General features: G+C 41.5%; 2 protein-coding genes across 5 annotated transcripts in view; both read right to left on the bottom strand.

Moving 5' to 3' along the window:
• Positions 1 to 18,657, bottom strand: part of KCNK13 (potassium two pore domain channel subfamily K member 13) — a 58,336-nt gene extending 39,679 nt beyond the window's left edge. Inside the window, exon 1 of the mRNA XM_052695160.1 lies at positions 18,315 to 18,657. Coding sequence (XP_052551120.1) covers positions 18,315 to 18,657 — 343 coding nt within the window. The remainder of the gene's footprint in view (positions 1 to 18,314) is intronic.
• Positions 18,658 to 24,328: 5,671 nt separating this feature from the next.
• TDP1 (tyrosyl-DNA phosphodiesterase 1) overlaps positions 24,329 to 27,487 on the bottom strand; it is a 36,036-nt gene continuing 32,877 nt past the window's right edge. For 3 of the 4 annotated variants that reach the window (XM_052696158.1, XM_052696159.1, XM_052696161.1), the window contains exon 16: positions 24,329 to 24,796. In XM_052696158.1, the coding sequence (XP_052552118.1) occupies positions 24,723 to 24,796 (74 nt within the window). In that variant the 3' untranslated portion in view covers positions 24,329 to 24,722. Of the gene's footprint in view, positions 24,797 to 26,059; positions 26,307 to 27,487 lie in introns of those variants that run through there. The other variant, XM_052696162.1, reaches the window with a different exon arrangement.

The following is a 27,487-nucleotide window of genomic DNA, read 5'->3' as shown; positions in this document are numbered from 1 at the left end:
TCTGGATATCCTCTTAAAGGGCGAGTACTAAGGACAAAACATTGCTAGAAAATCAGCAGTCCCATTTGAAGATGTTGTAGTCAAAAGTCTTTCCCATTCTTTCAAAACAGCTGTTACATTAATTACTCAAAAATTGGTTTTGACATGATTGAGGCTTTTGCTCCTCTACAGATCCTTGTGCTACTTCCTAATTAATAAAATAATGAAAATTTTATTTACATCTACCAAAAAGCATATTGGTAAAAGTTGTCACAATCTTGCATGTTAACATGGCACTGTAATCTTAGCTTTTTCTGCCTTTCTGTCTCACTGCTACTTGGTGCACTAATTAGCAAAGTCATTCCATTTCAACATTTTAATTAAGTGGAAGTCAAACACAATGAGCTGAAACATCTGTGGAACTGATATCTCACAGGATGCTTCTTTCAAGTGAAGGCTGTAAGAGACTTCAAATAGTGCTGTGCACCAAAGCCACGATGGGGAGACACACATCACTCTGAACTTCCACGCTGTCTGCCGGGAAGGCACCAGTCAGTATTCTTCACAATCAGTAATAAAATAAAAATAAAAATTGAGGGAGACAGCTGAACAAAACACTTTTTTCATATTTGCAGCCATAACTTCACCAAGAGTGTGCGATATACTATCATAGAAACATGTTTCTTCAACGCCTCCAGGGATGGTGACAACACCACATTCCTGGGCAGCCTGTTCCACTGCCTCAGCACTCTTTTCAAGGCAACATTCTCCCTCAAATCCAACCTGAACCTCCCCTGGCACAACTTGAGACCACTCCCTCTCATCCTATCACTGTTACCTGGGAGAAAAGGCAGATCCTCTCCCTGCTATAACCTCCTTCCAGACAAATTATGTAGTTCCTGTAATGTTCTGCCACGGACAGCTTAGACCAAACTGCCTCTAAATCCATATTCTATCACCGATCTGAGTTAACTGATCATTGGGTCAGAGCCCTGCAAGGATGCGAACCTCAGGAACAAAGGGGAAGGCCTTGCACACATTCTCATGTTCACATCCATTAGCACTGTAAAGTTGTTTTGCCAAAGAGAATTTGAATTTGGCCCTGTGATTAGGGTAGAGGTTTCTGACATCCTCTATGGAACAAAAAAGTTTGTTTGTTTTCTCTGGATTCCAGCAAAATTCTGTTGGCCACTGTAGCTGAACCTCACTGTGCAGAGCAAGCTGACTTTTTACCAAGTCCCATAATAGTTATTTGAACTGAAAAAAGCCCTTGTTGCCAGATGCTTGGTTCATTTCTCATCTTAAAAATAGAATATCTATTAAAAAAAATAAAAGCAATAAAGAAACGAAGAAATAAAATGACTTATATTCTAATTGTTTCTGTGCAGTGGAATTAACTAGGAATTATCTGACAAAACATTTTTTCACAAGGAAATAACAAAGCATCAAACCCCAGTGGTTCGCAGAAACATTCTGGTTTTGAAATATTTTTCCAAAAACAGAAAGAGGATTCTGACAGCAGAGAAGCCATCTCCCTCAGTGGTCAGCTGAGGAGCTCCAGTCTCCATGTGTGTGGCTGTGTGACATGCAGGCTGTGCAGTGACAAGAAGCTCTGGGTGCAGAGCACCTTACACAGAGCTGCAGGCCCACAGCAGCCAAGGTGCAAAGCCCTCACTAATGGGCTGATAAAACTATGAGCAAATGTTTGAAATTACAAGAGCTCAAATAAAGAGAAAGACTCATTATTTCTGGTCAGAAGATGATACTCAGCTGGAGTCAGGAAGAGATTCGTCCCCTTCACCACCTCCTCACAGCTGGTGACAGATCTGCTCTCCATGATTTTGCATCACAGCAAATATAGGCCAGCGCCCACTAGACATTACATGGAAAAAAACAGACAAGCAGAACAAAGGGGGAGAATGAGGACAAATACATTTGTGCAGAAAACAATCATTTCCTCTGCTACAGAAGACAGAGTGTTCTGATAGAGCTGGACTGGTGGGTGGTAGGACAGATCCCATGTCCCTGCCGACAGGTGATCTCAGAGCAGTGAGCATTAGGGAAAGTTTTCTGCACATTGCTTTGCTGCGAGAAACCACTCTAAAAAAAATCATGGGGTTCAACCAAGGTATGAGGTTTAAATTCCTCCAGTTACACAGTTTGGACATGGTTCCAGTCAACAGGTAGGATAACAGTCAAAATGAAATGGGGAGAAAAAGGGAATGCATTTGGTACCCCAGTACTTTTTAAAAGATGAAACGATTAAGATGCCATTTTAATGTTTCAGCCCAATCAGATGCTGCTTTCCTGCTGAGGATACTTACTGCTTTCCTGGAATTTCATAGCCATTCCCATCCACTCCTTTCTTCCACAGCTACTTCAACTTACATCTCAGTCACTCAATCTTTCTCATTCCACTGCAAGGCACAAGGCAGCCCCTGAGCACCACAGCCCCCAGCTGCAGGTAACTGGAGCACTGGGAGCCAGGGTCACACAAGTGTTCAGAGGGGTCTCAAAATGGCTCTTATTCTTACCCAGACTTCTTGCTTTGATTTTTCTGTACCTGATCTACCGTCGATTCTCTACTCGTCAACTCTAAGATACCTCAAACTAATACTTAAATTTTTGTTTCACACTTTTTTTATTGTTTATTACTCATTATGTCAGGAGCTGACATGATTTTGTCAGGACTGCAAATGCTTGCCAGTGCTCCCCCTTTTATCAGATAGGGAGGCAGCCCTAGGTAGGAGCTTGTTGTATCTCACAGCTCCACCAGCAAATAAACACATCAGAAACTGAGCTGACATTTTTGTAAGCTTCTGAGTTGTTCATTTTCATGCTAGATTTCAGCTACTCCCTATTACTTCTTGTGCAACATGTTCTGTCATGGAAAAAATGATCTGTTTGCAATTGAAAGTGGTGCTGATATAATGCATTGCTCTAAGAAAAGCAACAACAACCAAAAAACATAGATGAGAAAGGCTATTTTCGTTATTTATCCCAGCCAGCACTTGATTCAGCCCAGACTGCCTGAGCCTGGTGCATCTCAGGGCTTGCTGTGGAGCAGCTGGGGCATGGTGACTGACAGCTGCATCACCCCCAGGACCCCAGTGCATCAGAGCAGCTTTATTGCTCAGAGAAAGAATGTCACAAAGGGTGCAGAGTCAGTGACACCTCATGCACCTGTTCTGCCCTCTCCTCATGCACTGCTTACGCTTATGCAGCCTTGCAGGCTCTGATCTCCTTACCCTGCAGGAGAACTTTCTGCCACTGAGGCAGGTCCTGCCAGGAGCACTTGGAGCAGTCTTAGCTGTGAGATCTCTGTCCCTGCAGCAAGGACTGCACAGAAATCTGCCTAACTTTGTACCTACTTGGCAGGGTCCCTTGTATGCTGGGGCGGTGCTGTTAGAGCATGTGAGCAGGGCTGCCAAGCAAAGGCTGAAGAATAGGAAAGCTATAGAAAGATCATTTTTACTCCCTTTAAGTTCCTGGATCATGTCAGCTCTTTGTTCAGGCAATTCTTCAAATGACCATTTGAAAGGTCCAATTCCTGCCCATATATACAAGAAATGTTAACTTCTGTGCTCCTGATTAGGATGAGAGTAAGTAAAAAATTAAGGAGCAGATCCTTTCATTACATCAAAGGTCTTTCCTCTTCAAGCACCACGGATATGCCAATTATCAGCAAAGCCTCAAATTCTAAATCCTTAATGAAGAAATGAAAAGTTGTAGGACAACCACTAGGGTGACGCACTGTCAAGTAAAGGAGCAAAATCTATCTTAGGAGTCATTATAGCAGACAGTTCAGGAATGTGCAAGCAAAATGATTTTGGAGCACAGCTTCACTGTTGAAAAGGTCAGTGTCTATATTAAACATGCTTTTTAGCCAGACTTAAAACACCTGGAATATCTGCAAATGAGGGATGAAGCATTTGGCACGACAGTACTCAAAACCACTAAAAGGCAGCTAGATCAGCAGTTTGAGTAAGGGGGACCTTTACCACTGCTGAAGCTCAGCTGGTAGCTGTGAGGCTGATGTCCTCTTCTGCTGCCCCACGGCCCTCAGGTGAGCTTGTTTTTCTGCAATTGCCACAACCACTTCTCCTGGCAGCCCTTTCCCTGTTGCAGCCTGTTTGCTCCCCATGCACCTGCCTGCGTTAAAGAGAGCGGTGAGACCCAGCTGACTGCAACTCTTCCCTTGAGGAAGAAGGAAGATTAAAATAGATTTCCATCTTCTTTTCTAATGTGGTCATTTAAGTTAATGACCCCTTGAATTAATGGGAAAGAACTTTAGGAAGGGCAAATACATAAACCAGCACTTGAACAGTATTTAATGTTTTTTATTTAATGGAAGCAAAATTTGATTTTTAAAAGTGCAAGTCTGCTCTGAAACACGACAGTAAAATCACCTAACGAATGCAGCAGATCTGTTTTCTGTTTATTTTCAGTCATGGCAATGTTTTCTGTACAGTAAGAAGCCTCTTCAGACAGCTTGTTTAAAGCATTGATTTTGATTCCTTGAACAATGGTAAGATAAAACATGTATCTTAAAATCATCTGCCCTTCAGTATAACAGCTTCTCCAAGATACAACAGGCTTGTAGACTAAATGAAATGCTGTTTCAAAACCCAGTATTTTTTCCTTGATTTGAGTAGACAAACACTTTACAGCCTGCACAGAAGTGTACTGTAGAGCACAGCATTTAAATGGATTGCTGACTCTCCTATCTTGTTATTTACACACTCAACTCTAAACACATCAGGAAAACAGTTCCAGAGTTTCTGCAATAAAATCTCATCTGCTAACCTGGTTTCTCCAGCACTCCTTGAATCTGTTCACTAAGCAGGGTATAATTCTTTCTGAGAAAGTGGTAGAGAGAAAGCACACTGCTAAAGGAGCATTTCCCTTTGGAAAGGGGAATTCACAAAGCAGTAACCCAGCTTCTGCTACTTAAATTATATAGTATTTACTATCTACCTGTGCAAGGATGTTTCACAGTACCTCCAATTCCTCTGCTCCTTTGGATTCCAAACAATGAAACTGGAAGGTAACAAATGTAGGGAACCTTGAAGCTGTCACTAATGGGACCAAAATTTGGTCCATAAGAGTTAAAAAAAAAAAAAAAAAAAAAGATTATATGGTGATGACTGATCACCAGCACTGAACTGTAGCAGTCCTGTCCATTGTGATATAATACAGCAGCAAATTAACAGAAAAAAAGACAGTCAAGCACAGCCAGAATAACTGTACATGTGCAAAGAATTCCTTTGTGTACTTGTTCTGAAAGTGATCAAAAAGGACAGGCAAAGCTGAAATCCTACAGAGGGTACCAGGGCAGTTCTAACGATACAAGGCTCTGATGTCCAGTTCACCTCGAAGGTGGTGTTGTTACCAGCACAGCAATGTTTAAATTGATGGAGAAACAGCACTTCATAGGTAGGAAGGCAGCATGTTCACTGTAGCACTTAGGCCAGCCTTACTAAATTCCTTGTTACACTCCAAATGAAGCTTGCCACTGCCTACTCTGTGAATGAGGAGTACTGCAGCCACAGACGGCAGAGCAGACTCCAGGTCTTCAGGCAGATGGGACTTCCTATATAAAGCATTATACATAAAAGATGAAAGGAGGAAGGGCAGTCTGTGTAACAAAATTAACTCCTATTTACAAAAAGAGAGAAACTGCCCATTAGAAAGTATAATTTTTCTGACAACAAACAGCAGCACAATGCCACTGCAAAGCACGTCAAGAATAGAAAAGAGATGCAATATGGGGTGATTAACAAAAGAAGGAATTAAAATTTGCAACATAAAAGTTGCACTGAAAGAGAAGATTTTTGCCTAACAACAAACTGCCCCATTTATATTTTCTTATAACTTTAGAAAAGTATGTTTCTGCTTCTAACTGGACTTCAGCATCTTTTCAAAGTAACTTACAGAACACAACCCTTCTGCTTCAACCAGCTTTAATTTTTCAGCTTGACTACGAGCCAGTGCTGAAGAGCACAGAATTCACTCTTGTGGCAAGTAGCAATGCTCAGCTGTGCACAGGCTGCACCTACGCTGCTGCCATCAGTAAGAGTCCTGATGCTGACAAGAAGGAGTCTGTTCTAGCAAGAAGGCCGGGCAGCTGCTGCTGTGAAGTTTTGACAACTGCAAACAGAAGTGGAAAAGGAATGCAAATACTTGCTTAAAATAGAAAAACTTTTTTTAGTTTACATCTTTGGTACATACAAATTCAATGTTTTATCACCTTTTGCTACTTTTTTTCTTTTCGTTTTACACTGCTGCCTTTCTAAACTGAAGCAATAAGTGCTTCCCATTTCTCCATTTCGCTAATGACCAAAGACTATTGGATTTCCAACACAACAGATTTCTATTAAATGCTCACCACTTTTCCTGTGTGGATAAAACACATCTACAGCCTTATTAACATTTGCACTGTCTAAAAAATACCCATCTCAAACTCAAAATTGATTTGAGGTTGAAAGAAGCCTGGGCTATTATTTGCAATCAACACCACTTTACCATCTTCTGATATACTGGCTTTTCACAAGTCTGGAAAACTGAAGGGTTTCCACAAGCTATAGTCCTCCATCAGGAACGGCACTTAAGCCACATGAATGCCATAAAGTCCCAGCCTTATAATCCTAAACATTTTCTGCTGCAATCTGTTATATAACAACATTTCCAAGAATACTGTTCAAGGATTCAATCAATTTTTTTTCCAATTTTGATATTGAAACAATTTTGTTTTGAAATATTTTATACTACTCTAAAAAGGCTTAACCATAATAACTGAGGACTACCATATGGCAATTATCTGAACAAATACCTCATCTTAACAGTGGAAATAATTCAACTGAAGTAAACAGAATTGCTCCAACAAGTAATGATAAGCAGTCATCAAAGCCTTTATTTTCAGTATTTTATATCTGGACTAAACCATTCTAAAACTCAGTAAAGGCAGTCAGCTTATACTGGGAATTGAGTTCCAACCTTTCCCCCAAGCAGTAAAGACTGAATTACAAATTTGCTACAGCAAGATTTCTATATGCTTCTTCATGTAAGTGGTCCAATCCAAGTCAAAATAACTGCTTCATATTATAAACTATTAAGTTAATAATTACCTCACCTGACTAGTTTCTAATCACTTTAAGACAGTATTTTTCCTTTTTTTCTTTTTATTTAAAAACAAACAAACAAACAACCAAATCAAAACTCCCTCGCTGTTTGCTACATTTTGACTTGCCTTACTCCTAGCGTTCATCCACTGCACAAAGACCACTCCCATAACCAGCAAATAGGTTGTTTGGGTTACTGCTCTCTTCTCCATTCAACTTATCCCACTTCATTGCACATCTAATGTTCTCAGCTGTGATTAGGCTGTTACTTTCCTCCAGGAAATAAGCAATCTCATTGTGGCATGTGTCAGCACACCATTCAGAGAACTCTGATTTGCTGTGTGCTCCAACACATAGAACCAATCCAGCTCAGCCTGCCACGTGCTCATCAGGAAACTTCTGGCCTAAAAATGTAGAGATGCCTTAGAAGTACTACAGAGAGTAAGTTTTGATATCTGTTCTTCAGGTCACCATACACTAAGCAGTTTAATCAGGGATCACCATTACACTGGAAAGTGTTTAGCACAAAGCCAAAGTTTCAGGCCTTTCACAGAAACATTGCTTCTCAGTCAGATGAGCAGACCAGGTAACATGGGAAGGTGTGGATTTTCACCTTCTTAGATATCCCATCACAACTGCATCACGAAGGACAAAAGGATTTATCGTATAGTGAATTCAGGGAGAACCACCACAAATACTCCGGGAAAGGAGGGAGGAATTGTAGCAGGGAGATCTTCACACAAGGTGGCCTTCTGTGCCCGCCAGCAGCGTTACAGAGTTTGGTCTGTGTGGACACCTGGAGGTGAGTTTCTGAAAGAGGAAATGGACATCCTGCAGAGAACCTGCTGTCGCGCAGCAGTCGGTACCCACAGCAGATACTGCTGGGAGCAGTTCAGACAAGCTGCTCCATGTCAGAACTCCCATTTCCCTGAGCTGTAGCTTCAGCATTTAGGAAACACTGCTCAGCAGATTTTAAATACTTTGCAGACGGTTTATGCTCCACAGTTTTACTGAGTGACCGCTTGCAGGAGTTTGCTTATTAGGCTCCTGCTAAGAAGAATATTGCCAGAAGAATTCAGAAGCAAACTGCACACATTTAAAACTTGTGGGATCTGATGCACAGTTACAAACTCACACAAGCCAGCAGCAGGCCATACTTCGCATCACTGCCCTGACATTTTGCATTATTTAAGGTGGTTATAGTTCTAGCTTTCCCAAATGTTTTTTCCTGGTTAATATACGTACAAAAATGATTCTAAAAAAACAAAAATCCGACAGCAGCCCACAGCCATGTTCCACCCCACATGAAGGCTGGGTCTGAGTATGCACAACTGCTCTTCCTTCCTTTACTCAGTTTAAAAGTAATGTAACTGCCCTAACTCTTCATCTATTGAATAAGAACAATGGCACTTTCCTCCTGCTCTTTGTCTCTCAGTCACACAAGTATTTGTGTAAATGTTTACATTATTGTAAACATTCATGTACATTACGCTGTTTTTAATGAATCGTTTTCCACCTCATCTTTTCTATCTCATTTTAGCAGCAGTAAAGATATTGCTGTATCTGACTTCACTGCTTAAATTTAGAGCTTCTCAGTGCACGATCAATTCTATTTTAGGTTTTGTAAAGTTTATTTAATTTGAGAAGTATACTAAGTAGGGTAACATAATTGCATACATTGAAGCCTGTTTTATTTCAGTATTAATATCTTACTTTGATTTCACGAAGGTTTAACAACATTTATTTTTAAATCTGTTTGTTCACTGTAAATCTGCCACAAAATCCTTTGTATCTGCATCCTAAAAACACAAGGGAAAACTGATGAAGAACAAAGTTTTAAATGCAGTGGGCTGTACACATAGCCTTTATTTTTGGAGGCCAACAGGGAGCATGAGTAGATACTATCATAGAACCTCTGGAGGGGCATTAAAAGGTCATTCTGTCCATTCCCTGTCCAGTGATGGAATTAAAGTTTGCAGTGCCATTCTTGGGGATGTCTGGTTAACCTGCTCTTAAAGACCTGCAGTGATGGATTCTCACCAGGGAAGCTCCACAACTGACTCACACTGCACTTGTGTTAGGAAATTCTTTATGTGCAATCTGAACTGTCTTTGTTGTCGTTTAAGCCCCCCACTAACTTACATCCTAACATCTGCGCACTCAGTATTAAATCCTTCTTGCAAAGGATTTTCACATATTATACTTTTTGTCACTCAAAAACTCCCTTCTCTCTGATATTGAAATTCCTGTTTTCTCCCAGTTCTGTAAGTCCTGTCTTCAAGACGTCTGGTCATGACAATTACTTCCTTCTAGAAGTGCAGCAGCCCAAATATGAAAACTGTTCTGGATAATGCTTTCCAGTACAGAACATAGTAAAAATATTAACTGAAAGCTTCTTCAGACTTGTTTTTTTTCTTTTCCTCCCAGCAGCAGTTCTGAACTGCAGACAAGCAGCATGCCCCTGCAGAGCCCCATTAGATACATTCTTCTATTCTGACAGTGATCCAGGGAAAATTGTTTATAAAATAGAATTTCCAACTGCTCCCTTTTCATCGTGATCACAGGACCATTTCCAGTACGCTTCTTTCCTATACAACTCAAATCTATAACTAATTTAAAATTTAGACATATTAGTCCTGTCCTCTTTCTACACTTGAGGCAGTATCACAAGAATCTTTTGTCTGAGAAATTCCTAGCCTGCCTTCATTTTTCTTTATTTTTGGTTCCTTTGAGATTGCACGCTGCAAATCTCTGAATTTAGTAAAACTTTTGCACTTGAAGACCCTTGGTTTTCTCTTCTTCCTTCTCCTCTATAGATTAATGAACTTTGCCACTTTGTGGTCACAGAAGCTGTCTTCTACATTTGTACTGCAGCTAGTTAGAGTCAAATCTAGGCAGTTTCCTCTTAAGCAGTAACATAAAAGCATTATGTTTGAAGAACTTGTAGGAGAATTTGTGCTCATCTCCCAGCACATAAACTTGTAACTAGGTAAATTCCCTACTGGGATCAAGTCCCATGCCCTGGACAAAAAAAGTCTCATCTTGATCTTCTTGACAGAGCATAATTCATAAAATTATTTCCTCTGCACATTTCAGAATGCTTTTAAGTACTTATTTTGAGGAGAGAACCTATGTCAAAAAAGCTGCAGTCAGCATTGCCGACAGTGGTGTGTTGTACTGATTTTGCACCTTCAGGGTGCCCACCTTTAAATTACTATGGTGGGATTTAGTAATCTAATTTTCAACACCACCAGTATGATTATGAACTTTCGCACTTGGAATCTCATCTTTTTTTTCTGGAAAGAGAAAAAGATGGGTTAGGATACATTAATTCATCTGATCTAGTTTGGATATCTTCTGTAAAGTGGGATGACTTGGAGATCACTTGGAGACTGATGAGACGTAATGAAATGTACACACAAGAACTTACTTGGCCTTTCCCTTAATCTTGTGGCTCACTCCTATGTTGTTGAAGCTTCTGTCCAAGACAGAATGTGCTATGCTACCATGCCTATGCACTTTTAGATCAAGTTTGTAAATGGCACAAAACATGATTTCTGTGACTTCATTTCAAACTTCTTTCCCACCGCATCGTTTGCTTGATGTGAAAGTTCTGCTCAGATCTGCATATATGTCAGTGGTAACTCTTTCATCATAACCGTCATTCTCCTCTCTACATTTTCGTTTTACATCTTTTCTTTATACAGGTCTGTTACATATGAATCAATAACTATTACAGTGAACCAATCACTTACTTGGGGAAATAAGTCCTTCACACGTGGAGAACATTTTAGTTTTACTGATAGATCCAATCCTAGGCTGGTGGCAATAAGATGCTAAGTGAATTAGTGATTATTTGGTAGCCTCTGAAACAAACAGAATCACAGAATCCTTGGAGTTGGAAGGAACCTTCAAAGGCCATTTAGTCCAACTCCCCTGCGAGGAACAGGGTTATCCACAGCTAGATCAAGTTGCTCAGAGCCTGATCCAGCCTCACCTTGAAATTTTCCAGGGATGGGGCATTCACCACATCTCTGGGCCACCCGTTCCAGTGCCTTATCACCCTCACTGTAAAAGACTTTTTCCTTATATCCAACCTAGATCTACCTTCTTTAAGCTTGAAGCCATTTCCCCTGGTTCTGTTACCACAGATTCTTCTTTCCTTTTAGGTGTTGAAACGCCGCTATCAGGTCATCTCTCAGCTTTCTCTTCTACAGGCTGAAAAGCCCCAGCTCTCTCAACCTGTCCTCATAGGAGAAGTGTTCCATTCCACGGATCATTTTTGTGACCCTTGTCTGGATGCGCTCCAACAGGTCTGTCTCAACTTACCAGCAACTTCCCTGAAGCATCACCCTGAGCATCTTCCTTGGCAAACAGAACACAGGAAGAGAGAGAGAAAAAATACGGGATGTGAAGTCAAGAGCCTTTTGCTCCAGAGGTGCCTTTCCTGAACAGCCCCCTCAAGCCCAAAGGAAGGGAATTGGTCCCATAGTTGTCTCTAAAAGCATGTCTTTTAGGCTCTCAGGGCTATCAGATTAGTACTGCTTGAATTCAGGCTTTAAACATGTCTTGCAACTAACACAAGCCTTTTTCACATGCACTAGGAAAAACACCTTCCTGTTAAAGTATTAGTACAAGAGAGGAAACATTTTTCCAGGCTTTTTTTTTTTTTTTTAACTCTATCAGTTGCCTGCATGTCAAACAAACCTCCTTGTTTTTTGCTGCTTCTAATTTCATATTTTCTGGTTGTTTTCTGCTTCCTCTTGTTGGCACTGAGCAATCCTTGTTGTTCCTCTTTCTCCTGCAGCTCCATTTTAAAGACACGTAGTAAGAGAGTATTTCAATCTTTAGTTAAAATCCTCTTGGCACTCTTAATGCAACTGCTACATTATTTGGGGAAAAAAAAACCAAAACAAAACAAAAAGGAAAGCAGCCCCACTCTATTTACACAATGAATGCAGCCAGCAGAAGTGTTTCAATATCTTCTGGGAAAAAAAAAAAAAAAACAACCAACAACCTCTAAAGCAATCAGTGGAACATTTTTTTCACCTTGTTTCGTTCATATTTATAAAATATGAAAAGTATGAAAAATCCTCCCTTCTATATTTAATATCCTTGCTGATTACTACTTATTTCACCAGACATGCTTTTCATTTTAAATTAACCATACAGTTATTGAGACATTAATTACTGCAATAATGTTTTTACGCAGTCCTTTCTCATACACTATTTCTGCTTATCAGAATTCAGTTTCTGCACTGAAAGTGTCAGATCTTGGAAATCTACCAGCCTCTGTCATCTTGCAAGCTAATCATTTTTAAAGTATGCCAAAAGGGAAAAGACATCAGACATGGCATTCAGTTTCTTGCATTCCGCATTTCCAACATACAAGTGGAATTACGATCGTCAAGTCAGAGACTGCAGGATGAGTGGATTCAAGGGGAGAGTGGATGTTGTACTAGCTCAAGTAGTCACAACCTGCTCTGACATTTGGGCTATTTCCGTTCTTCAAGATGCTCTACAACTAAGGAAGGCAGGAGAATCATTGGTTCTTGTTGGAAATAAATAAATAAATGGGGTGTATGTGTATATATACATATTGTGTACATATATAAATGTGCAATCTTTAGGACTTCTGCTTAGGAGTATGGCAAGATGACAAAAAGCACTTTGTACCCAGGAAAGGATTCAGAAGCTCAGTGGCTCCAGGAGCACAATCTGGTCCCTGCAGGCACCTGTTCTGTCATACCTCGGAGAAGCTCAGCACCTCAGAAGAACGCCTGAAACAGCCCCCATCTGAACAAGGAGATACTCACAGGAGCCTCCATCAATGGGAGCAATCTTGGTGAAACACATCTTGGAGTCAGTAAAGGAGCCATGAAACTGAAAGTTATGTGCAACCACCCTCCACAAAATGCAGGTGAAAAAGTATGTGGGCCATGCTCTCAGCAAGTATAGTCAGAATGGGAGAGGGGACAGAGCAGGGGGAACTGAAACCCAAACTTCTCCTCTAAGGGCAGAACTTTATACACACACTTTATATAAGAGCTGTGTGCCCCCATTTTTAAGGAAAGAGAGGGATTTCATTAAAGGAAAATGTGCAAGGGCTTCCATTCAGGTCAGAGTTCGGGGTCAGGTGCTATCTTCTGAAGTTCATGATTAGACAACTAATGTTCAGGGACAAGAGCCATGGGACAAAACAAAGCAAAGACATGACATTACCTTTTACTAATGAATGAGGGGCATAGATACAAGCGTGACTAAAAGCACTGACTTCTATTGCTTGTCTCTGAACAGTAGGACACACACATGCACAACTTTGCTGAAGTGCAGTCTCAGCAAGAAGAAAACTGCAGAGTCCACCATAAGAAAAATCCAGAACGAATCTATGAAAAGCAAAACACAACTGTGAGCTTATCTCATTGCCCCACCTGGGATTACTCGGTCTCAGTTACAGCTCACTGGCTAAAGCAAGTCACTGTTTTGAATTATTAGAACTGTTTGCAGCATAAACAGTATTGAAAGAAGGAAAATGTTATCTGTAAGAACAATGTACCTAGAGTTGCACAAGTTCAAGTAGTTTAGACATGCAGATCGGGTTCAGTTGGTAACGGCACGTCCCTCATCTCTGTGTCACCAGGCCCTTGGCTACCAGTGGAGCACAGAGGGCAGCTGCCACCCTTTGACTCACAGTACAGATGGTACCGAGGCAGTAACGTGAAGGCTGCAGGCTGTAGCTCTCTAGTTTGCACGACTTGGTGTTTTGCTAGGCATTATTCCTCCCCATTTTTATTTTTGGCTGTAATGTCCTTCAATAGTAGGTATTTCCCACAACAAAATCTCACCTCCTGGGCCACAAGCAATGCATCAGGGGACAAATCTCAATTTATCCTGCACCAAGACTGTACGCCCCCAGAACAACATGCTGCAGCTTCTTGCAGAGAGGAAGGAGTCTAATTTTATCAGTTTTTCCAGAAAACGCAACTCAGTTCGTGAAAATGATATAACTTCCTCCTTTGCCTCACTTTTCACAAGCAGTTCACTCAGGAAACACAAGAAGCAATGGGCACAAACCGAATACCCTCTTTTGCTGTGAGGGTGGTCAAACACCACACATTCACCATATCATACACCAGTTTGATCAGTTACTTTCTTTAGGCTATCCCTTCACTACAAGATATATTTTAATTCTTTCAGAGTTAAAACAACCAGCTTTTTATCAATACCACGATATTGGCTGAGATATTAGGAGGAAGTTCTTCACACAGAGGGTGGTGATGCACTGGAATAAGTTGCCCAAGGAGGTTGTGGATGCCCCATCCCTGGAAGCATTCAGGGCTCTGGGCAGCCTGGTCTGGTGGTTGGTGATTCTGCACATATCAGGGAGATTGAAACTTGATCATTGTGGTCTTTTCAACCCAGGCCATTCTATGATTCCTTCTTAGAAAGGGAAACAAATTCCTTTTGATTTTGTTATTTGCAAAAAGACAGATGTACGTGAGATAAGTAGACATTAATGATAAGTTCTTCACTTGATGCAACTGAAGTCAATAACTGTTTTTTTTTGTTTGTTTGTTTGTGTTTCAAAAAGCAGAGGAGGATGTGCTGCAAATATCCCATGCTGCCAGCCCTCTGTATCACTCAGGGGGAGCAGCATCCACCTATTTCAAGTGGAATTGAGGATGTCAAGGTGATTCATAGTAGAATGACAAGCAACGATCCAATACTCAAGCACATCCCTGCCTCCTGAAGTGACTACTGTCCCAAGTTACCACAGAGGTCCTATGAGTGCCAGTTGATAGCTGGGATCTTAAAGTCCAAAACTGCCAACCACCTGGAGCCTACCAACTGCTGTACCCTTCAATATAGAAGTGGCATTCACTGAAGTGCGAACCAAGACTCAGGTTTTGTATTACTTACTAGCCTATGGAAGATTTTCTTTATGCAACATGAAACAATTTCATCAGAGAACACTGAGTGTCTCTGCTTAAAATTACTGCCCAGATTGGTGGTTGGTTGGTTGCATTCTGCTGAGACACAGAGATGTTGCTTCAAGCCCTTGATAAGAAAGAAACTGCTTTGATCTCTCAGACGTTACTACCTCTTGATTTCTAAGCAAAAGAGGCAGTACATCATCACAGAACCATAGGGTAACTTGGGGCAGAAGGGACCTTAAGGATCATTCAGTTCCAGTTTCCCTGCCACAGGCAGGGCTGCAACCCATTAGATGAGGATGCCCAGGGCCTCATCCAACTTTGTTTTATTATGTGGGAAGTGAAACACATCTAACTTGGAAAACAAAGTGGGTTTATGGAAGAGTCTGCAACATACATGGCCTGTGTGGAGCCAGACATTGGACTCAATGATCCTTGTAGGTCCCTTCCAGTTCAGGATATTTTATGATTCATTTACACGCTTGGGCTCCTCCCAGCAGGTAGCTACTTTCATTGATGGAGAGGCTTTGCCTCTATCTTTCTCAGGATCTGTCTAGCACAGGTCATCTCCCAGTTGGGCATGGTGACTGCCTTTTTAAACTTCTAATCTTTCTACTATATGGATAATCTGAGCGCTTAATGCAGGATCACACTAAGCAAAAGACACATCAAAGAGGAGTTACAGGTTGAATAAAGCCTTTTACAGAACAAACTTTAAATTACTAAACTAAAACAAACTAATTATTTTTATTAGTCTATTATTAGCCTATTTTATTAGCTCTGTTGAGTTTCGTATTTTCTCGACAAATGAATATAGGTCAGTTATATTTATTTCCAAACCACTGACTCAGTGCACTGATATCAAAAGCTGATATCTGGGTGAGAAATATTTTATGTGAGACTTAATTAAAAGACACTATCATCCTCTTAGATATTACAAATCTCTTTTCTTTCCTCTCAGAGACAAAACCCCACAGTGATAAACTTTGCAGTTCAGGTACAAGCAAGCAGTTGATGCTATAGGTAATGCCTCAGCAATGTTTTAGCAGTATACCAAAGTGGTTGGATTTTCCTTACTTACTGCAGAAGTAAATACATTTACATTGAAATACATTTACAGTACGGTAACAAAATAATTTTCACCAGGTGGATGAGAAAAAAATAATATAGAATTTATAGAAGAAATAAAAGATGGCTGCTTTTGCAACAATTTACCTGCCAAATCAAAATATTTGATACCAGTAAATAGTACAAACACTGGAAGATAAAAGGAATGTACTACAACAGCATTGATTCCTGAAGAAGCATTCTTAGCTGAAAATTAAATGTTACTTAGCTGTCGAAATGGCTGTAGCCACTAGAAGAACAGACTGAAAAACAAAAGAAAGAATCCTCCCAGTTCCCTCAGCCCAGCAAGATCCCAGATGGACTCGTGCATCGATTTTGAGGCACTGTAATGGGACATGAAAGAAGATGTGGCCATTCAGAAGGGGCCAAGAAGAGAGACACACTGTTGATCAGAGATGTGTAAAACACAGCCTAGCATTAGGAACAGCCACAATACAGTTAATAAAAACAAATGTGCTTGCAGAGCACACAGGAGAAAGCACCTGTGTGGTGCAGCCTTGGGAAGTGACAAAAATCACCCGGAGAGTCCTGCCTGCCACAGGCGAAGTGATGGAACACACAGCTAGCCTCACAGCCACACTTCTGGGAAGGTTAAGGAAGAGTGATGCCAGTGATAAGATAGTCAGCACTGACAGGACTAAGAAAGAATGATGAAACTGATAAAACTGGGAAAACAACACCACTGGTGAGACTGAGAGCAAAGCCAGGCCAAAAGAAGGCACAGGATGTAAAACTTCAGAGTACTGACTATATACAATGTGAAGGAAAATGGTTCTCCATGGCATCATCTGCAGAAACACAGTGCTAAATTGTAGGCAATGGGAATCAGCAAATCAGAGGAATTACTAGGAAGTGTGAGTGGCTAAGTGGTACTTATCCTTAAAGTAATTACAGCTAATGAGACCACAGAGACTCTGCTTCCCTTAACAATCTCTGTATACAAGAAAAAATAAATATTAACACTCAGAACAACCGGCACCAAGTATTACAGGTGATGATTAACTGCATCACTGTTAAGCGCTTTTATAATACTGTGGTTCTCCGGATTGGGAAAAGACAGAAAGGACACATTGCTACAGCCCTTGTGCACAAAAAAAAAAACCAAAAAAAAAGGCATCCTCTGTGTTTAAAGAGAACAGGACAAAAACATGGGAAATCGCTGAGTTTCAATTAGGTACATAATGGGAAAAAGTGTTTTTCTTATGAGTGTGATGATGCACTGAGTTTAATTCCTTGTGGGCTCTCCAACATTGCAAGTTCTAAAACACCAGCTTGTTCAAACACCTGTGGGGAAGTAACTGCACAATGGGTGCCTCCCCTTGGAGCAGAGGTGGAGCAGGGAACATGTGGTCCCAGCTCTGTTCCCTGTGATTCTATTGCAATAGAAACCAATAGGCTCACCAACATACTTCAGTCATACACCAAACAAATATTATGGGAGATTTCTCAAACACAGTTCTCAAATACCGAGTGAACAACGTTATAAAGTCATTTTAAAGCAATGGCTCAGCAAAACATGTAAGGATGCTTCTGAGGTCTTCCAGACTGAAGATGTGACGGCCCTGAGTAGCACAAAGCCAACCTGACTGCATCATTCACCACCAAATTATCTCCAGCTTAAGGAACCCGGTGCCGAGGAAGGCTGGGCAGAACCACGGGCAGTACCCAGCTGTAACACCTGGCCGGGCCAACGCTCGCCCACAGTACGTAGGGTGAGGCGTCCCGCCTGCAGCCAGGGAGCACGCGGTAACAGAGACTGCTGGAAGAATTGCTGCCACCCCTCAGAGCGCTTCTTGTGTGGAGGGAAACCGATTTGAATTGGAAACGCTGTTAACAAAAAGCGGCAGCCACGCTTACCGTGGCGGTAACCGCGCAGACCGCCGCCCGCACGCAGCCCCTCTGCCGACAGCCCCCGAGCGCTGCAGCCAGCCCCTTCCACCGCCGCGCTTCCCTCTTCCGCGTCTTCGCATTCCCCCCTGCCCCCCCCCCCCCCGGAGCTCTTCGGCCCGACCCCGCTCGGTTCGCTGGCGGAGCAGCGCTACACCAACACCTGTTGGCCGACACCAACACCGAGCCCCGAGGAGCGGCCGCCGCCCGCCCCGTCCGACCCGCACCGCCACGCGGCGGGGAGAAGCCGCTCGCCGGCACTCACCGATCGTGGAAACGACGGTGCCCACGAAGTAGAAAGCGCCGGTGAAGTCCCAGCGGGGCCGGATGTCATCGACGCGGATTCCGGCCACGCTCGCCTCCTCGTACTCGCGGAGGAAGTCGCGGAGCTCGGCGCGGCTGAGGTTGTGGCGGCGGGTGAAGTTCTGCAGCCGCTCCTCCCAGCGCTGCTTGGCCCGCCGCTCGCCGGGCAGCTCGATGGCCGAGAAGACGGCCGCGCCGCACAGCATGTACAGCGCGATCAGCACCGCCAGCAGCAGGAACCGCGCGTTGTCCGCGTTCAGTCGCCCAGCGCCCGAGCAGCAGCAGCCGCCGCCGCCGCACGCCATCCTCCGCCCCGCGGCACCGCGCCGCTACGTCGGGGCCCTCCCGCCGCCAGGCATCGCGGCGCCGCCCGCACCTCGCAGCCCCTCAGCGCCGCACGGGCCGCGGCGAGTTTCATATCCCCTTCGTTCCCCCGCCCCGAGCGCGTCGGAGAGGGGCGCAGGGACACCGCCAAGCGCCTCCTGCCCGCCCGCCCGCCGCTAGCCTGCCGAGGGGGCGGCGGCACCGCGCTCGCCCCGCCGCCTGGGTCCCCGCTCTCTACGAGGCGCCCCTGAGAGGAGCTCCCTTCGGCCGACGCCCACACGCGCCGAGCCGGCACCTGTCGCTGCCCCGCGGCCTCCCCGCCCACACGGCCTCCCCGCCCCGCCGGTGCCTGGCTGAGGGCTCGGGCAGCTGTCAGGAGCCCGCGGGTGTGAGTGCTCCGGCGGGCGCCGTGCAGTGCCGCAGCACCTCGGGGCTGCTACAGGAACCCGAAGTTGGCGTCCTCGTGCCGTGAGAGCACGAGACAGTACTGCACGTTGCCGAAAGAGGGCGCCTCTGTCGTTACAGGTTCTCTCCTCAGCAACTTCTCTGCGCTCTCCCGCGCCCTGCCTTCGAGGGAGCCGTGTGTGGAACACAGACGCGGATCTTCAACTCGAGTGCAGAGCAGAGTTGTGTTATTTTCGGTGTCGGAGCGCTCACGATCAAAACCTGTAGAAATAAGCACGGTGCTGAATCCTACCTCAGAACGGTGGGGTGTCGGCATTCAGCTCTGCAGAACATATTTGTATAGTACCACATTTTCTCTCCAGTGAAAGACGTGATGTGTGTATTTTGTTTTAGAAAGTAGATTAGCGAGATATTACTACCTGCCATTCTTTGCCCCCCCCCCCTTTCCCACTAATTACGTTGCAGCACAAGTGCGATAGGAATTCAGATACGGGTGGTTCCACAAGTCCCTTAACAACAGGCAGTGGCACACCCGCTGTAAGCTGCATCCCGGCTCAGGGCCCGGGCTGCGTTTGCACCTTGGGCCTGGGTCCTGGTTTTTGAGAGAGGAGCCACATTGCACCACACACCAACAGCTGAGGATGAGGGAGATCCAAACTTCCTCTTTGTTTTTCCTATGTGTTGTCGCTCATAGGCAACATGTAACTCATATTGCAGGGTTGTTTTTTTTCCCCTCTTCATTAGTCTTCAGAGCACACTGGCATTTGGCAGTTAAAATTAGTAGTGATGCTAGAAGACAATAAACAGCTAAAAAGAGGAAGACTAAACACCAGATTTACCAAACTGTACCAAGTGCAAAAGGTAACCACATGCATCTGTAGGAAATGCCACTGTTCCTTTAATATTATTGACAGTTTTTGTTAGAGGACAATAAGTTTATTGCCCTGCTCTGCCAGTCAGAAAACAGACAGCCCAACATCAGTGCTGTCCTAGCAGGGGCAGCAGAATGGACTGAGCATCCCATTTCTATCCACCATTTTCTGAGGTAGCTTGAATAAGCACAGTAAGAGCACAAGCCTTTACCTGCTCATATCCATAGTATCAACTGATCAAAGGAACAGGAAGAACAATCAAAGAATGATCCACTGCCATGTTAGTGTTGTGTTGGCCTTCTGGGTACAGAGATCATTACATTCATACAAGTAGAGAACACATGGCATATTTCTGAGAGACAGTGAAGTGTACTACTATCACTGGGCATCAAAAATTGCAAGTTTTGTCAAATCTAATAAAAACGTGAAATCTTCACTAAATTAAAGTATTACAAAGGTTGTGTGGTGATTTAATCTCTTGAGAGAGCAGCCTTTTTTAAGGATTTTCTTTCTACTTGGGACTGAGCAAATATGGGGACTGGACAGGACTGGAACCCTGAAGTGGAAAATGAAAAGATGGATAACAGATACCACAAGTAGGACACCTTTTATTGTTTTAAGCTCCTTTTCCTCTTTTACATTCATTTTTAAAATTAAGGTGCTTTTATTTTAAATAACAATTTCTTGTAAAAAAAAAAAAAAAAAAGGCACTCTCCCCATTGGTGGAAAAATTTGAGTAGAATAGGAACAGTGTAAAGATGCAGTTGGTCATGCAGTTGCTCACCTTGAATGTTTAAGCACAGTTGAATTAAAAAATACAATGTATTCACTGGCATAAGATATCTTTTAGCTTCAGAAAAAAATAAAAAACAAGACGAAACATCTTGATGATAATTAGATTAACCCCAAGCCCAAATTAACATGCTGAGAGACTGAAGTGATTAAGTTAAGTATACCCATTCGTGGTATCGTGGTATCGCTGTCAGGAAATGTGCTACGTTTGCCTTACACACCTCAGCACCACCAACACAGTTTCACTGTGTTTACCTGTGCAGGCTTTTAGAGATAAAATCAATCGGTGGAGTGAGGTTTATTATAATTGTAAATAGTAGAAGAAAAAAAAAAAAACAAACAAAAAACCCAAGGTATTTACTTGGTCTGTTGATATTGTTAAATGAAAGACTCAGAGATTTGGTTTCTGTATCTCACTGATAGTGGCAATATTTTTTAACTAAGCATCACATTCAGAAGTTATAAGTAAAACTAAAATGCACTGCTTCTCTTTGGAGAAGCTGTACAAGAGCTGCAGCTTACTCCTGTGCAATTTTTTTATGTAATGAAGTACCTTGCTAGGGAAGTAAAGCAAATAGTCCTCCCTCCGCTACTTCTGAGGCTGAGCAAAACTTATTTCAAAACTTCATAACCTTGACATTAACAAAAAATCTGAAACTAAAGAAAGCCTTCATAAATATGTGACACTGGCATAAAGTAGGCTAAACATTTCAATATGCCTGTTGCATTGCTAAGTTTCAAAGAGATTGCATCTCTGGGGGAGTCCTACTGAACACGATATCACTTCTTGCCTTTACCTACCTATTTGTATCTTTCACAAAGCAGATGCTTAGCAGCAAATATGACAACCTGGTTGTACAAAAAGACTTTCAGAAATGAGAAATGTGACTACATCATCCGTCTTTTTAAAATCAGTTACTAAAATGGAAGGATAATCATATTTTAGACTTAGAGAAGATAATCTTTCATTTGTGCTTAGAGCTATAGCAGATATTTTCATTTGAACTCATTTACCTCTTCATTTACCTCTTTCATTTACCTCTTGGTACAGAGGATGTGAGGCAGAGTCGGGACTCAATAGTCCTCACAAGAGATTCCTCAAGAGCCCTTCTCAAGAACAACTAGGCCTTTTTTGGAAGCCGCTTCACAGTTGCTTACTTACCCACTTCCTAGTAATAGCCTTAGTAGAAAGGAAAGAAGGCAGAATTCAGTAAAAATAAGAAAAAGCCACTACATATAACAATTATTTCTGCAAGAAGAGCAACATGTGGTCACACAAGGTGTCACAAGAAGGATGCATGCTTCCACAGAGGATTTTTCAGAAAGTACAGACTGTTTTGTTATTCTGCAGAATATTGTCACGCTGTAATAGCTTACGTACACGTGTTATATAGGTTATAAAAGAAAGCACCAAACAAATCACCTCAACTTTACTCTTTCCAACTTCAAGAGAACAGAAGGAAAGTCACAAGGAGAGAGCACGAATCATGCAGTTAGTGCCAAAACTTTGTGCATTTCAGTACAGTCAGAACTTCACAAAGCAGGATGCTGTCTAGAACCATAGGAGCAAGAGTTACTACAAAAGTATTTGAAAGAAAAAGGCAATTTAAAAGAAATTAGATTTAGGCAACTAGTCAACATATAATGCCCAGAGATCATGTAAAAATCACTGAAAAGATTCCCAGATTGCTCTTGAAATCATGTACAGTGGTGATTTGCATGTTAAGGAAGAAACCTCTTCATACAAAACAACTTCCATATAGTCAGAACAGAGTCAGAGCATTAGTAGAATCAATTTTGATAAATGAAGCAGAAGACCCAATATATTACAGGAGAAGAAAAAAAGCCAGGAGGATAAAACCTGTACATTAAAATAGAAAATTATTTCTCTGATTGTACTCATCTCCTTTCAACACTTTCTGCATTTTCACTATGTTTTCTGCTTTTGCCCTTCATTTATAATTGGTCAGAATAAAAGAAATTCTATTGTAAAGAGAAGTAGTGGTGTGGCTAATGCCATCTTTTGCCTAAAATTCTGACAGTTTGGGTCACAGTGATTAATCCTACAATTGTAAAATCTCATCGATTTCTTTAATGCAAATAGGATTACAGTATTACAGAGAACAGTAACAGTACCCAGCCAAACTTAGTTACATGTCAGGTGCTGTTTTAGCTTGGGATAATTTGTTTTCTCCTTTCCTTCATCCATATTATCACCTCCTGAATATTAGGGTCCCAACTTTGTTCAGACAATGCTGAAATCCAGTCTTCTAGATAAAAATGATTATTTGCAGTTCAGCTACTTACTAGATTCAAGAGAATCTGATGTGAAAGCAGCAAAATTATGGGAAAAAAATACATGAAACAAACAATTAGGGTGATAGGAAAAATGGAATTTTAAAGCACTCTGTCAAAATGGAATCTTAAGAGAACAATAAACGTTCTCAAGTTTGTTCTGATTGATCAGTATTTTCTGGCTAAAGGTGTTTTCAAAAGTTTTCTGTTCACTTCTAACATGTCATCCATCAAGTCCATACGTGTTTGGGATGCACAGGACTGGTTGCAAAAGCACACGACTACCTTGACACTTCACTTTCTTCAAAACGAGTTTTACCTATTGTTCTGGGAGAGTGAAAGTTAAAATCAAATTACATGCATATGCGTCAACTGAGCTCAAACTCTACTTGGAACATTAAACCACGTACTGGTAAGCGAACCAACTCTTTTGTACAAGCCTGCCACCCAGCAGTGCCTCAGATAGCATACTTTAACTGTTTTCTCCCCCTCCTACCCTCCAGCTTCCTCCTCCAGCCTAGTTGCTATGCCCAAGGCCTTGCTCATACAATGAGGTGCAATGAACCATGCCCTTGGCGTTAACAATTAAGGTATCACAAGATACAGGTAAGGACCCGTCTCTGGTTGCTTTGGATAACAGCCACACAATAAAAAGATTTCATGAGTTTTCTAACAGAACGGATCACTTTGCTCCCATTGAAGGGCTTCAGAATGATCTTCTGATAGCGGATTAGACGAGGCCTGGAAAGCTGAAGTTGAAACATGCCGAGTTCCTAGAGTTCCTAAGATAGCAAAGCAGCAGCACTTCATAGCATTTGCTATATGCCTTTGTAGAAACACACCTTACTTTATGATAACTCTTGAATGAAACAGACAGACGTTAGGCAAACACTGGGGAGCAGCACACCTCCCATTGTAGCCCACATCACCCCGGAGAATGATAATACAAAATGAAAGAGACAACAGTGGAACTGCTACCTAGTCAGATCATTTAAAATCAAAAGGGAATAATAAACGAAATAGTGCACAGTGAAGTAAGATTTTGGGGCTGAAGGACCATAACATATTTAAGACTACTTTTGAGCAGCCAAGCTTGCTTAAATTAGTGTTTTTGACTGCACTTGTGTCTGCAAATGGAAAAAACCAAAAAACCCACAAGATTAGTAAATAACTGATGTGACATGCTGCAAGAAGCCAAACTCATTAGTAGTAGAGCTTGCACTAGAAGTGATGGTTAATAAAGCAACCGTATACTCTTGGAAGATGGAACAAAAGACAGAACAAAGGATACATAAACAAGGTTGACTTTATTTAAACTTAACACAATTTTTTTTAAGAGCTGCTGAGGCCAACTGGTAGACACTCAAAACAATAACATTTAAATCCACTACTGCTAAAAATACTGAGAGAATCTCTGAGAACAGTCTGCTTTCAGTGTTGAAAAGTATACTGGAAAGAGAACTAATGAGAAGACATACAAAAAGTTACTTTTAAAAATGCAGTTACAAGTTCATTTATTGTTATGAATTCTTCAAGAATCTCTCCATTATCAACATTTACCTTTCAACTTCAACATAGCCTTTTTAGCAGACATTACAGCTTTAAGAAAGAAATAAGCAGTCTTGCATTAGTCTTGCAGGCTCAGTGTCAGCAAGTGAAACGTCACAAAACACTGGAAACATTCATGACGGAACCCACATATTTCCATGCGTATCAGGGGCACTAGTGTAAGGAATATTCCAAATCCACGGCTGGTCTGTAAACCAAAACAAGAAACATACTTGTGACAAATTCACTTACTAAATGCAAAATTTTGACCTGCTTCTTCATCTCTTCCCTTTGTAAGATGGAAGAGATAAAAGTTCCCATGCAGATTTTCAACTTACCAATTCATTTATTTTTTAAAAAAGGAAGTAAGATTTAATTTTTGATACCTAAAAATAACCCTGCATGAACTCTAAAATGTTCAAGTTTACACCTCACTTTTTAAAACGTTACATCTACAGATAAGCAACAGGTTTGGAGCAGACTGTTCCCACTCTCCACTTCTCAAAATACAGGAGCTATTCCAAATCTTGGGAAGGAAGAATTCAGGAAGGAAAAGCAGCAAAGCAGCAGGAGACAATCCTTTAGCTCTGCAGCCTGCTGTAGGCTCTTCTTCCTCCCATGTACACGTCGCAGAAAAGCCGCTGATCTCTGATGTGAGGCTATTATTCTACTTCTCTCAGGCTACTTTTACTAAAATAGAGCAATCTCCTCTTTCCTTTCAGAATGACTTTTCCTCTTCAAATAATCTTACATAATCCTAGCCTGTTTTTCTTAGAAATCTGATATTTTATGTGTGAAACTATTGGCGAAACAAATTACAATATAGTTATTTTTAACATCAGGTAAGATTTAATTTTTTTTTAATATCACTTAATAGGAGCAACAGCAACAAGAGAAAGACAATGACCACATACACAAACGCCATAGGACCCTATTTCCTTACTGATGTATATTCACAAGCTTTTCAAAGTTTTCAATTCCAAGCTTTTGAAAATTAAATCTGCTGATTTTCTGAAGAAAAAAAACAAAAAAGATGAACTATTCCCTATTTATAGCCTCACTATGCATTTTTCAAGTGTGCTCAAAACACTCATCTTTCATAACTCTGAAATCTAGTCTTTTACTTCTGCTTCATTGTCTCAACTACTCCTTACTGGAATTACTGTCTAACCCAATGTAGCTTTTCCTTGGATCATTAACAAAGCAGCAGAACTCTACAGCTACAACACTACAGCTAGCTCACAGTTAAACAAATGTGGTATTTCTACCCCACTGCTACTCCAAGATTACCTGAAATCTCAGACCATGCACTATGTCAGTTATATTTGGGCAGACTACTGAAGATTCTCTCACAACTGAATAAACTATAACAATTCAAAGATAGAAGGGCCCTGAAGAAAAAACAATTTTTTCCAAGTACATCTAATTAATACCTTAATCCCCTCCCCCTTCCCCCCCCCCACACACACACTTTGAGTCAATGCTACAGAATCTGAAATGATGAGCTGGCAATGGTACAATAAGATTGTTTTGCTGTTGCAGGTTTTCATTAAGTGATATTAAAAAAAATTAAATCTTACCTGATGTTAAAAATACAGGACTTTGCAGATACAGTATATCGTGTAGGTCAATAGCATGTACGCAAGCCATCTTAAAACTTCATGTTCTCAGGCGTATGACAGATGGCAGTACAGTATGTACAGCCAAATCCAGAAAGTCTGTGAATTAAAGGAACGTACAATTGAATAAAGTATAAAAATACAATTAAAGCATCTTTGTTATTCTTTCCTGAGAGTTTAAAGTGTCATACAAGTGTCTTTTGCAGTGCAAATGGAGATCTGGACGAGTTATCCCTTGTTGATTTCTCAACACAGAATGGATACTTATATCCTCTTTCACAACATTTCACAAGATCTCCAGTTAGAAAATTCGTTTTGGAGAAATAAGTGGTCACACATAGAGAAAGGTGATTCTACAGTCAAGGTTTTCAACTCTTCAAACTTTGCCATCTGCATACACATTTTAGTAACAGTAAACTTAATCCCTCTTGCAGAAAATGCCAATTTATTTTAGCCTCTCTTTTCTGTCCCTCTTTTTGTTGTTGTTGTTGTTGAGGGGAGCAGGACGCGATACTTTAAAACAATTTTTCTTGTCCTCTCAGTTCCTCTCAATTAAAAAAAAATTGTACCTGAGAGGTCTGAGTAAAGGGAAAAAGGCAGACCAGGCATACATGTTGGATATATTTCCAATATTTCCAAAGAATAGAATTCTGACTGCCAGGACTATGAGCACTCAATGAGGAAAACAAAAACAACCAACTCTCACTCCAACAAGTCTTACAAAGTTGTAGAAACCAGAGATGAAGCTTTGAATTTATGCCTGAATGGATGAACTCTACGGACTGAGTTGACTTCCTAAGGCTCTCAAGATAATTTGGACATTAAATCTTAGTTTTACACAAAGACAATCTTTGGTCAGTTCACTCAAAGATTCCCATACTAACTGATCATTACATGGGAAACAAGATGCAATGACAGTGAGCAGTAGCTTTTACCAGGAGTTTGTTGTATTAATGGAGTAGACAATATACATTAATTCAAATATTGATGAACAACAGACAGTGGCCACGGTCAGACTGTAGGTTTACCTGTCAATTGTACTAAGTAGCCTCCAGATTCAAAGATCTTTTCCTTTAGTATCACTTATGTTCTCATCACAACCACTATGAATTCATAGTTGCGTGAGAGGGAAGATAAGAAACTGGACACAGCAGTAGTCAAGTTGCATCAAAACATCCCTAGTACTAAGTAGCTCTAAGATTTATTAATCTCACACACTTATTACAGAAATCTAGCAAAACAGCAATACAGAAAAGTGTTTTGGAAATGTTTTACCCTAA

This window comes from Tympanuchus pallidicinctus, unplaced genomic scaffold, assembly GCF_026119805.1.
Source record: "Tympanuchus pallidicinctus isolate F22 unplaced genomic scaffold, pur_lepc_1.0 scaffold3, whole genome shotgun sequence".
NCBI lineage: Eukaryota > Metazoa > Chordata > Aves > Galliformes > Phasianidae > Tympanuchus > Tympanuchus pallidicinctus.
The sequence above is the reverse complement of the archived record's forward strand: the minus strand, read 5'-3'. Positions and strand labels throughout refer to the sequence as shown.